The sequence below is a fragment of the Dreissena polymorpha genome, unplaced genomic scaffold (assembly GCF_020536995.1).
Source record: "Dreissena polymorpha isolate Duluth1 unplaced genomic scaffold, UMN_Dpol_1.0 chrUn053, whole genome shotgun sequence".
NCBI lineage: Eukaryota > Metazoa > Mollusca > Bivalvia > Myida > Dreissenidae > Dreissena > Dreissena polymorpha.
In genome coordinates, this window is record NW_026273367.1 from 199559 (window position 1) to 211923 (window position 12365).

At 37.4% G+C, this 12365-nt stretch overlaps 1 protein-coding gene across 2 annotated transcripts; it reads right to left on the reverse strand.

Annotated features, from left to right (window-relative positions):
• Positions 1–3743: 3743 nt before the first annotated feature.
• On the reverse strand, positions 3744–10621 carry LOC127863882 (cytochrome P450 1A1-like). 2 transcript variants are annotated; one of them, XM_052403567.1, is made up of 6 exons: positions 10436–10621; positions 8448–8663; positions 7767–7890; positions 6547–6806; positions 4601–4728; positions 3744–4208 (listed from the first exon to the last, which is right to left on the reverse strand). In XM_052403567.1, the coding sequence occupies exons 1-6, from the start codon at positions 10472–10474 to the stop codon at positions 3995–3997; spliced, it is 981 nt and encodes a 326-aa protein (XP_052259527.1). In that variant the 5' UTR covers positions 10475–10621; the 3' UTR covers positions 3744–3994. The 2 variants fall into 2 exon arrangements, 1 of the variants encoding a protein (XP_052259527.1); XR_008041231.1 differs by lacking the exons at positions 3744–4208; positions 4601–4728; positions 7767–7890; positions 8448–8663; positions 10436–10621 and adding an exon at positions 7293–7639 and having other exon boundaries at positions 6659–6806.
• Between the last annotated feature and the right edge of the window lie 1744 nt (positions 10622–12365).

Here is a 12365-nt window from a genome sequence, read left to right on the forward strand (position 1 = left end):
AAATTCGGTTCCAGCACTGAAAGAGTTAAGGTCAACCTTCCATGACAATGGATTATACGAAATAAAAAAATCTGATAACACAAAAATACAATATAAAATTAATACTAATAAACCAATGCATTGATAGTGGCTTATTCTCGACGTGTAAATGCACAACGAAGTGTACATAAATAGCCAGAGACTTAAAGAGGACTTTTAACAGATTTTGGAATGTATTGAAGTTTGTCATTAAATGCTATTTTTATTTTGAGTTTATATTTATATTATATTTATAAATGTAAACATTAATTCTAAAAAGTTCCATTAAAAAAAAGAATAAAATTAAAGAAAGAAAAAAAGTAAACCTCAACTAGGCTCGAACTTTTGACCCCGGGAGTAAAAGTCTATCACTTAGACCTCTCGGCCATCCACGTTCATACAATGAGTGATGTATTTTATACTTAATATACATGTAAGCAATCTTAGTAAGTAAGCATAGTATCCAAAATATAACAACAACAACAGAACTTTCCAAATAATTCAATCGTTTCGCGTTGCAGCGCTTTATAATTTTCAGGTTTTAAATCGTCAAAATATGCCTATACTGGATATTTTAGAGCATGGTAAATGTTCAGTATCACTGTTTCTTCACAAATTTCATAATTATTCTAGTGTTTTATCAATCGATGTTTTATATATTTTGAAAAAAAATCGTATATACTCCCTTCAATCTGCTTGACACACAAGCAGTGTCAAAAGTCCTTCATTAATCACTTTAGATAAGAGTGTCATTATCCACGCCAAGCCTTCTTAACTCTTTCAGTGCTGGAACCGAATTTTGAAGGCCTTTGCGAACAGTTTGGATCAAGATAAGACGCCACATCTCATCAGGATCCGAAACTGTTTGCTATTCTGATAGTATTCTTTGAAAAAAATCGAAGAAAATGCTAATTTTAGAAATTCAGAAGACAACATTTTAGCAGACGACAAATTTCCCAGCATGCAAAGGGTTAAAGTGTGAAGGGATTGGCCATTGAATCTTTTTTACGGAGTCAAGTGGGGTAATTTTCAGTTACTAACATAAGTAAATGGACTTTGTACTGTTAAACCAGCTAACAAAGGAAACGTATGAATATGTGAACTGCCCGTTATAATAAGACTGAAATACTGTTGAAAACTACGGAAAACCTAACTTAACCAGCGAATTTTTTTAAAACAATTCCGTAATCCAACCGTTACGATATACGCAGAACGTCAGGTACCGGTAAATGCCTACTGATACTGGCTTATTATTGAAAGTAAAAACTGTTATAACTTTTACTTAGCGTAAATGATATAACAGACAGAAGACTTCATTCAATTAAGTGTTCAAAACACATTAAAACCTAGACACAAGAACTTCGGTTCATTTTCTTTCGTTTCTTTTAATGACTTCCTTGTCAATTCTTACATATAAACGTAGTTCAAAACACGATCAAGGGTAATGCTCACAAAGCTGTATAGAAAATCTTAACTAATGTAGTGCTTAAACTACATTAAACACTTTCCGCCTAAACTTGATTTCCGGTAAGGAGGGACTTCCTTGAAAATAAAATTACCATTAAAGCGGAAAGTGTCGTCCCTGATTAGCTTGTGCGGACTGCACAGGCTAATCTGGGACGACACTTTACGCACATGAATTATGCCCAGTTTTCTCAGAACAAGACACATATGTAAACAGTGAAAATTCAAAAATATCTCATCTCTGAAACCGCACTCACATTTTAATACGCACATATAGCAATATTACCGGTACTAAAAAAAATAAGTTTCCATATTTTTTCTATTGGGTCTAGATTGGCCTATTGTGCGGTTGTGTTAAATATATCATAAAGAATTACATTGAAGATATGTGCAAATTATGTCTCTGTCGTCAAAAATATCACCAAATCAGGGGTCTCGAGTAATAATACCACTGAGTTTCAGTTTTTTATGTGAACATTCAATGGTCCTCTGATACTTTTTGTCCTGTTTATTTAGTATTAAGCTTATTGTACTCTTATATAATGAGGATTACCGCACCATGAGTCTAATCAGTAATCCCAGCAAAGTCAGGCTACGCATCATCCTTCATCGATTGAAAAATAAGGCCGAGGAGCAGGCTTAACTCTTTCAGTGCTGGAACCGAATTTTGAAGGACTTTGCAAACAGTTTGGACAAAACGTGGCGTCTCATCAGGATCCAAACTGTTTGCTATTCTGATAGTATTCTATAAAAAAATGAAGACAATGCTAATTTTAGAAATTCAGCAGACAACATTTTAGCAGACGACAAATTTCCCAGAATGTAAAGGGTTAAATCCGAGCTGGGTGCTCTTCCACAGCTTCATTGACTTTAAGAAAGCTTTCGACTGCGTGTAGCATGATGGCCTATGGCATGTTATGAGAAGATTCAACAGTGACAAAAGGCTGGTGATAGCCATTCAAGAACTCTACGAAAACGCCATCAGCGCAGTTCTTCTCAACGGACAGCAGGGGGGGGGGGCTTCTTCGTGAAATCAGAGGGCGTCCGTCAAGGATGTCTACTCTCTCCCGTCCTGTTTCCTTTTCATTGAGAAAACCACCTCACCTCTATCCCCATCGGTGAAAGACTAATGTCCAAATTTGCTGATGACATTGACCTCATGGTTGGCACCAGATGTGAACTAAAGATCTCACAAACAGACGCTGTGAACAAGCAAGAGCATACGGGATGGAGGTCACCACGACCAACACCAGTGCAGACATCACCATGAATGGCATGAAGCTAGAAGAAGTGACCAGATTCAAGTAATTGGGCGCAACACTGTCCAAGGATGGTACGAGTACCGCTGAGGTCCGACTTAAAATTGCCATGGAGACCGAAGAGTTGGCAACACTGAGAAGGTTGTGGAAATGCAGTTCCATCAGCTTCCCCACCAAGTACAGGCTCTACAAGTCCCTCGAAGTATCCATCCTACTCTACGGCTGCGAGGCCTGGACGCTTCACGCGGACACAGAACGCTAGATACAGGTCTTTGAACATAAATGTCTCCGAAGACTTCTCAAAATGTCCTATACGGAGCACAATACCAACGAGTACGTCCGGATCATGATCGCAACACTTGTTGGTCCACAAGGGCGTCAACTGGCGATCGTCAATCAACGGAAGCTGACTTGGCTTGGACACGTCACCATGCACGACTCTCTGTGTGAGGCTGTTCTCCAGGGCACGCTAGAGGGAGGTCCACGTCTAGGACGTCAGAAGAAAAGTTGGATGGATAATATAAGAGTGGACATAACTTCCCTCAGATAAATTACTCTCAACAGCACACAAAAGACCTGGCTGGAGGAGGGTTTCTGTGTCGTCGTCCCTCATTTCCCCCCAAAGATTAAACCGGTGAAGGGATTGATTATGATGATGATGATGATGATGATGATGATGATGATGATGATGATGATGATGATGATGATGATGATGATGATGATGATGATGTTGTTGATGATGATGTTGATGATGATGTTGTTGTTGTTGTTGTTGATGATGATGATGATGATGATGATGATGATGATGATGATGATGATGATGATGATGATGATGATGATGATGATGATGATGATGATGATGATGATGATATTGTACTTAGCAATGCAATCAAGATGACACAGTTTCACTACACTGTACATGTCAATGAATCTCCTGACTGGTATATTTATTTCATTCCAGTCATGTGTTAAGATGTTTCTCAAAATAAAATTAACTCAGTACTGAATACTTTTTTTTATTAACGTGGTATGCAAAACATTAACAATGTGAATGTTCAAATGTAAAAATTACACGTCACGTGTAACATAATAAGTAATAAAACGCAATAAATATAGCATATTTAGGTTTATAATAATTCGATTGTCGATCCAATAACACACAATCAAGACCTTCAGCGGTCCGAAAAAGCATAAAATCACAGCTCAAATGACTCAAGCACCCATCTGTGCTTCTAGTCGTTAACAAAATATTGTTAGAGCATATAAGGCTGAAATACGCAGGTGAAATCGGGCGACTTCGTCACGATACCGGAGGTGAACTTTCTGGGGTCGCAGAGTGGAAGCTCTTGTTGTCTGTTTGGACACAGTCGAAAGTTCTTCATGAGCATGGCAACCACAAGGAATATGACTTTCTCTGAAAACGTAGAGCCGAGACACCGTCTTGGACCCACTCCCGTGACCACCATGCTGTAATGAAGAGATACACGTGATTTTATGTTTGGTATTTAACATATGTTGCGCTGAAAAGTGAAGCATACTTAAGTACATGTTTAATAAACGGCGGTGATTTAATTGCGAATCAGTTATTCCTTATGACGATTCTGTAAGTAGAGTAGGCTCACTTCGAGGCGATGACTTCCGGTTTGGAACACACTTATTTGTGATTTTCGTTAGCTTAGTAATGAGGTATGTCTGATAAGTTTCATAACCGTGGTTTACGTTACATAAAGCATAGAATTTCTAACGGAAAAAAAGCAAAGCTGAGATAACAAGAAACACGACAGCAATGCCGAAGAATTGGATAACAGCTGAGTTAAAAAATCGCATGACTTGTCAAGTCTAATAACATTAACTCTTACTTTTTCATGACAGGATGTTCGGGCCCTACTCGAGACCCATCTTCCGCAATGAAGCGTTCCGGCTTGAAAGACCAGGGATCGTTAAAGAACCTCTCGTCGTGGTGAATCCCGAACAAGTTGGAAAATATCTGAAACGACAAATGTTCGAAACATTTTATTACTTTGTTGTTTTTTTTTCCGTGAACATAGACAAACTGTTCTTTGTTGTAGTATTTTTTTTAAATATCCGGTAGTCGTTATGTTTTATTACACCTCCTCAATCCAGAAGTATTTAATCAACCACGTTTAAAGTTTCGAAACAAAGTGCTCTTTGTTTACTATCATAAAGTTCGATGTAGAGGCTGAATTTCGCTGGTTATAAATGTATTCTGAGTCTGGACCGTATTTAATTCACGGAGTATAATCAAATGCGTTTGTAAATTAAGAATGATAATCATCAAATAACATTTAATTGTTTGAACAACTAGGTCCTGAGGATCAATCCGGTAAATTAAACACTTAACAACGTCATTTTGGAAATATTTGTATTGTGATATATTATATTCTTTGCATAACTTCCTTTTAATCATTTAATATAGATGTATCACATGGTATTGTTATATTTTTATCCAGGAAAATATTTATCCTTTAGACATACCCTAATTTTTAACACAGACATTTCTGTGGGTTTTTTTTCACCAAATGCGCATAAAACTGACTTGTGTTTTGGTCTTTTCTATAAGTAGAACGTGGTTTCCACATGTCGCACGGAAAACGTTAAGGATAGTTTCTATACATCAAACATAAAAGTGGTCCGCATTCCCAATTTTGCAAACGGAAAGATTTGCAATACGGAATACTTATCCAGTGAGTTGTATTTAATTGGAATACAAAAAAAACCCTATATTTTAGAAAGCATTTGTAAAGATATTTTACCAATACTGATATAGGTCTGTAAACCCTTAATGCATGTATCCACTACGGCACACGCGCCAAGGTTAAAGCGGGACTGCACGATTTGTATATCTGTTAAATTGTAATATATTGATAAAAATATGTTACAATAACACAAAAATGGCAAAAAAAAAACAACAGATTGAAGACGAATTTCATAAAATGTAGCAAAGACAAATTAACGCCCCGAGCCGATTGTGACGAAGATATTTCGTACATATTTTCCTACAATAACCGAAGCATTCGTCTTTTTATTAGGATCGGAGTTAGTGTCCGTTTGTCGTATGAATAGATATCGTTGAAGGAAATTAAAATAATCTGTAAAACAAAATTTATATTCACATCGTACATGCATGATATACATGCTGGCGAATTTGACTGTACAGGCATTTTCGATTTCAGAATTAAATATCTGGCTTATTTTGCATTTTTTGACACATGTTCTCCTAACTTTTATTTTAATATATATTGAAATAATATATGTATTATAAGTTTTTTACACATTTTATATAAATTCATAAATATTTGACAAAATCGTGCATTCTCGCTTTAAAAGTGGTATTCAGTCCTATAATTTGCTTAAAGTAAGTGGTAAAGGAACAACCACAAAAAATACTGGCTTCTTATTAGGGTTAGTAATTAATAAAAAGTGCCTCGTACGCAATTAATTATTTTTAATATTGTTAAACAAAATAATATCCGGTTACATTGGAAAACATACAATTTGTATCTTATGATATTCACAACTAATAAGAATCGGATAATTTGCATTAACATAAACATCCCATGATTACACAAGCAATACGATCCGCGTCATGCGAAAATTGGTCTAATGCAATATGTGTCGTCTATTCATGAACCACCTTGACGGCTATCAAGTCACTTTTAGGCTCGTTGTCTCATAAGCAGGGTACCTACTGACTAGACTGTTCGAATGCACGCACTTGTCTGGAACTACACTGCCCGCATATCGAATAAGACATATTTTCGCATGACGCGGATCGTACACATACCTCTGTATTTTTTGGTATGTTGTAATCCTCAATTATAGCGTCCCCAGATCGATTGCAGTGTCTTGCGGACACCGGGAGTGGCGTATGGAAGCGCTTGAGCTCCAGAATGCACGCCTCGATGTATGGTAACTTCTGGATGTCGTCGATGGTAACATCAGCGTTCAGGGACGTTAAATGCTCGCGTATTTTGTCCTGAACAGCTGGGTTGTGCACGAGCACAAGGAATAAAACCGAGATGGTGTTCTGTAAAGGCACAATGGCTGAAACAACATACATACCATTATATGTTAAGTTAATGTTTAGTTGCATTTGGGTATGTCTATCCAATAGCAAATATACACATCTATAACAAGTTGTGATGATCATGGACAAATAACTTTTATCATCAGAAGATTATATGTGAAATTAATATTGAGTGTATTTATTACGTTATTCACTAACGCTTTACAAAACGAGGAATCACAATTAAAAACTAGAGCACGGCTTAACCCATTTATGCCTAGCGTCTAGAAATAATGCCTTGGCAAACAGCGTAGACCCAGATGAGACGTCGCATGATGCGGCGTCTCATCTGGGTCTGCGCTGTTGGCTTAAACGAATTTCTGAACAAAATATTCTAAATATAGAAATAAATATACTAGACATCCCTAATTTTGGAAATAAATTGATCCAATTTAGAAAGATGGGAGAGTCCACTAGGCATACATGGGTTAATCTCTAACGTTGCCTTAGCATGAAATATTGACCAATACTGCTTACACTCTAACCGATTACATGAATGTGTTTTATTTATCTTGAGGTTTCAATTATTTGTAAATGCGACCTGTACTCCATCTTAATACACAATCACGCGACAAAATTGAATAACGATACATTTTCTGAATAAGCAGATTTTTTATGCACTGAGGTCTATGAAGAATTTCAGTAAATGTGTTTAATTCCTTGGTTTCTTTCACATATCCTTCTTTCAGAACCATATCGGTCTGTTTGCAGTGGGCTAGACATTCCGTCGCTTCTTGATAAGCTATAATTTCTTTGATAAGACAGGACTGACATCTGTGCTAAGTTTGGTATTTCTTACCAATCCCTTGGATTCGTTCACATGCAATTCATGAACAAATTGGTTTAAAATGTCTATTTTCAAGTGGACTAAATATTACATCGTTTCTTTAATTTGTCGTTAGATCTGTAATAAGAACAGACCTTGTAATGTTCGCTACCTGCGGGTATTAGGTCCATGACAACGCCCATGATGAAATCATCGTCTATCCAGGACTCTCCGCCTTCCATCTCCATGGTAACGCGCAAACTCCTCAACATAAACACGAGGCCGCGCATGCTTTGCTGCAAGACAATTATATGTGTTTAAATGTGTAAAATTATTAAGTCCTTCCGCCTCACAGGTCGCATAAGGTGATAAATAATTTGGATAAATTGTGATCGATTTTGAAGTATAGATGCAGTTTCCATCTATTAATTGTTTTATAGGAATGCATTTGATTCTGAAATTGTTTTGTGCTTTGGTTGGCGGAGGAGGTGGGGAGTACACGAAGGAAACCTTGACCTTCTTACATGACCAAACCAAAACCAAATGCGCCGGCCGGGAGTGGGGATTGTGTGAGAAGCGCGTGTAACAACAAATCTTAACATGTATCAGCACCATATGACCACTAAATATCCATGTATAAAGTCTGGTCGTGTAAATTAGAAATCTATATCTATTTATTAAAGATACATGATGTTTAACTATTTCCAATAAATGCATTTATGGAGATAACGTATTCGGTGACTGCAGTGAATATTGTAGTTATCAGACAGATGTTGGTGTAACATTTGATTACTATGGCTTTACTACATGATTGTGCTTTCTGCGTGTATTCTTAGCGTGGAAGTAAACAAACCTCTGTCCCATTTAGGAAGCAATGTCGCAGATCTATTTTCCCGGCCTTGAGTGCGTCGTACAGGTTCTTGAGATTACAGCCGGGTACCTTGCGCAGTATCGGCAGCATCGTCAGCAACGACTGGTTCTTAACCTTGGCCAGCTCGTTGGCGGGCTGTATAAAGCCGGTAAGCGATTCGAATTCTCCGCTTGACTCCGTGATACGATTTCCGGTCAACTGGATTGTAAGAGAATCCGACTGTTAGCTTAGCTGAATGTAAAGCTCGGTTTATTTAGTCTTGTGTGGCTGGAAGAGAAACACTCGAGTAATAGAACAAAAGCTGTGGGCATATAGAAGCACTTTTGAGCTCGTTTAGTGATTAGAACCAGATTGATTGTCGTTTTAAAGGCCTAAAGAAAGATAACCGTGGTTTTTCGTGCACATGCGTAAACAATATGAGCCGCGTTACGCGAAAATGGGTCTTAATCAGTATGCGGCCAGAGTGGCTCCAGTCAAGCTTGCGCATGCGCTAAAAATATTAAGAGTGCACTGCCTTTGATCTTTTGCACCTTGAAAGCTATAGAAATAAACTTCATGAAGACTGGACTCACGAACTGCGCCACCTTAACTAAAAGTCCACAGTAGACAACATCTATCGTCCTTGATCTTAGCAATGTCCTTGTTAACAAAATATTGTGTGACATGTGCATGCAATCTTGTAAAAACAATACGCTGACGTTTTATTTATTTTCATTTCGCAGACATGTTAATTACTTATACTGCACGGTAAACAGCAGTTTTTTTTTATCTGTTTCCCTTTACCGGACTATTTTTAAAAGCGTAAACACTTTGAAACACAAGTTTATTATTATTGTCTTCTTTTTTTGCATAATCATTATTACCATTATACATGCTTTATGTAATACAACTAATATTTGTATATTTCTATACAGCGCTCAGGTTCCATACGAAATTTTACATAACGATATTTGCATGACGATTTTTATTGCGTTATTTGTTTTGCGTCTAACGAGTTATCTCATCCAAGATGTTATATTTTGACCAATTGGATTAATGTTGTGTTAAAGCATATAAGATATCGCGTTTATGTATGTAAACAGGTGCGGTTGTAACAACTCTGTAAACATATCTTGCACATAAATCTTTTAAATCTTTTTTGTTGTAGTCGTCGGATTTTATATCAATTCAACTGTTTTTGCAGAGAATACAGGAAAAGCGGAGTTTCAAACTTCCACGAAAAACGATAGGTATTTATAGATATTTACCGCTATGCGCGTTCGTGCAGAAGTCTTTGTCAGGAGCGAAAAGTAACCGTTATAAACGTTGATTAAACAATTAACAAATATATCGAAGCAACGATCTTTATATGAATTTAAGCCACAACTGTAATAGTAAAACAGCTGCTACTGTCGCTGCTACTGCCGCTGCTGCTGCTACTTCTAATCCTACTACGCACACAGTACAACGACAGCATTAAATAAGTAAAGGGCACCGACAAGATCTTCAGATTCAGCCATATATATTGGTAACGTTTTCTTTTTTACCATAAAAATAATACTTCAATTAAGTGTACCTGAAAAAACTCCATACACATATATTTTTTATCTAGGAGCTGACAACTAACGGGCAATGCCTATCAATGACCGTCAATAAGAGACTCCATTTAACAATCTCCATCGTCATTATCATTATAATTTTGACTCAAAACATGACAAATAGAGGGATAGTAAAAGGGGATAGCAATGAGCATTGTCTATTGGGTATGAACTGGAAACTAACTTACGTAAGACACATACAAAATGCTTTTAATAATAATAGTATTATTCTTTCGTGTACATTCGACATATAATTTAAGTGTTTCATTTTTCCAATTTCAAATATTTTCTAATGTTTAAATTCTTACAAATTATCATATAATTATCCATTATCTACTTCATTCAAGATGATGTAGTTCATAAACGAAATAATTACATAAAGTAATAAATTACCAGTAGGCCCATGATTTTAATGACCATCTTGTCCATCATCCCGATGATGTCCACTTCCCTGTCCACGAGACATTCTATTTCAGGAAACCAGCATCCGTATCTCGTCCGTTACAGCGCTGTAGAACCATTTTTCTTCAACCAATTGGTTCTCGAAATAGTTCAAAGCGGCGTTCTTCAGGAATTGCTGCTTCTCGTCCATATTCCTGAACAAAATGTCTTTGGAATTGTGTATTACATATTTACTCATAAAGCCACATGGTCGGTCATTGAATGTCTTCGCTTGCTCGCACGTGTCAAACAACTTCCGTAAGATGTCTGGGTGGCTGACAACCATACAATTCTTGCCCAGGATTCTAAACATAAACAAGTCACCAAAGCGTTTTTGCCACTCCATAAACGTGAGGTGCACGTGATCCATATCGAGGCTGAACGCCTGCCCAAACACGGGCATACCCCGGGGTCCCGGAGGTGACGTCATGGTACCAGGAACTGGCCTGTACACCAGGCGGTGAACCATTGACCTGGTGCCGTTTGATGTTGCCTTTACCGATAAAAGGGCATTTGAATGGACATATGCCAGTTAATCTGAAATATGTTAATAAAATTCATACTTAACGAGAACAACTGCCTGAACAAAATATTGTTAATTGGTGTTTTATATCGCATTCGGGGACTATCCGATAGCGCAGATTTACAACGAAACAATGTCACAACCTTTATGAAAGAGAAGAAAACTGCTTGGCAAAGAAACAACCTGCTTGCCAGAGAAACGGCATGCTTGCTTAAGACAAAAACTGTTTGACAGAGAAACAGTCTGTTTGCCAGGGAAACATTCTGCTTGTCAGAAGAAAAATCGGCTTGCCTGAAAAACAACCCTCTTGCCAGGAAAACACACTGCTCGGTAGAGAGACAGTCTGCTTGCCGACGACTCACCTGCTTTCCATAGACAAAACATATTTGCCAGAGCAACATCATGTTGACCAAAACAAATAACCTGTTGGCCAACAAAAAACGTTTTTTCCGCAAAACAACCAGCTGGACAGGAAAAAATTCGCTTGACATTTAAAATCAAAGCGCTGAAGGCACTGAAGTTGTTCGCTATTGAATAATCTTAGACGCAACTCAGTTTTCAAAATTATGTTATAGCTTTTTATATCGCAAGTTTGAAATGATCACAACCCATTCAAATTTATAAAGAGTGTGTCCTAAAGAACAGGTCGAGATGTTTATCCTCATATTTATGTTATAGAGATAACTTAGACAGAATAGCAACAATATGTCTCTTTTCTTTCGCAATTGGTTGCTGCGCTGGGCAACCATCTTTAGAATTTTGATTGCCTTGCTAAGAAACAACAAGCCTAGAAGCATGTGCATGTGTTGTTATGTGTATCTAATTGGCGTCGCACTGAAGTGCGGCGACTAGTATTTCGCTTATGGGTGGAGAAGTTATTTTACGGATCAATGTATATATTTTTGTTGTCAGAATATCTTGAATAGTGGATTAACTTAGTGTAAATAAGTCCTGCATTTGTGCATATTACATTTACTACAACATTTATTGCCAATTATGCAAAGCTAATTGTTTTAATTAATAACTGATCACAGGGGAAAGATCACAGGGACTGGGCAAATACACGAACCGGTGAAACTTTCTGGTTTTGTATAAAAACAAAACTTCTTTGTTCCACTATCCTAGCAACCACCTAGTTACTAATAAAGCGCGACACGTATTATAAATTGTAATAATGAGTCTTGATAAAGGAAGCAGCCGCTTATCAATGAGGAGCACCATCACAGCACCCCAGTCTCATTACTATCAAGTCCTCCTACAGGTTTTTTTTAATAACCAAATATAGAAGGCCGCAGGCTGACCCGTATCTTGCCAGTGGTATGGACCCTTTGGTATGAACTTTACCCCGCTCACTACCAA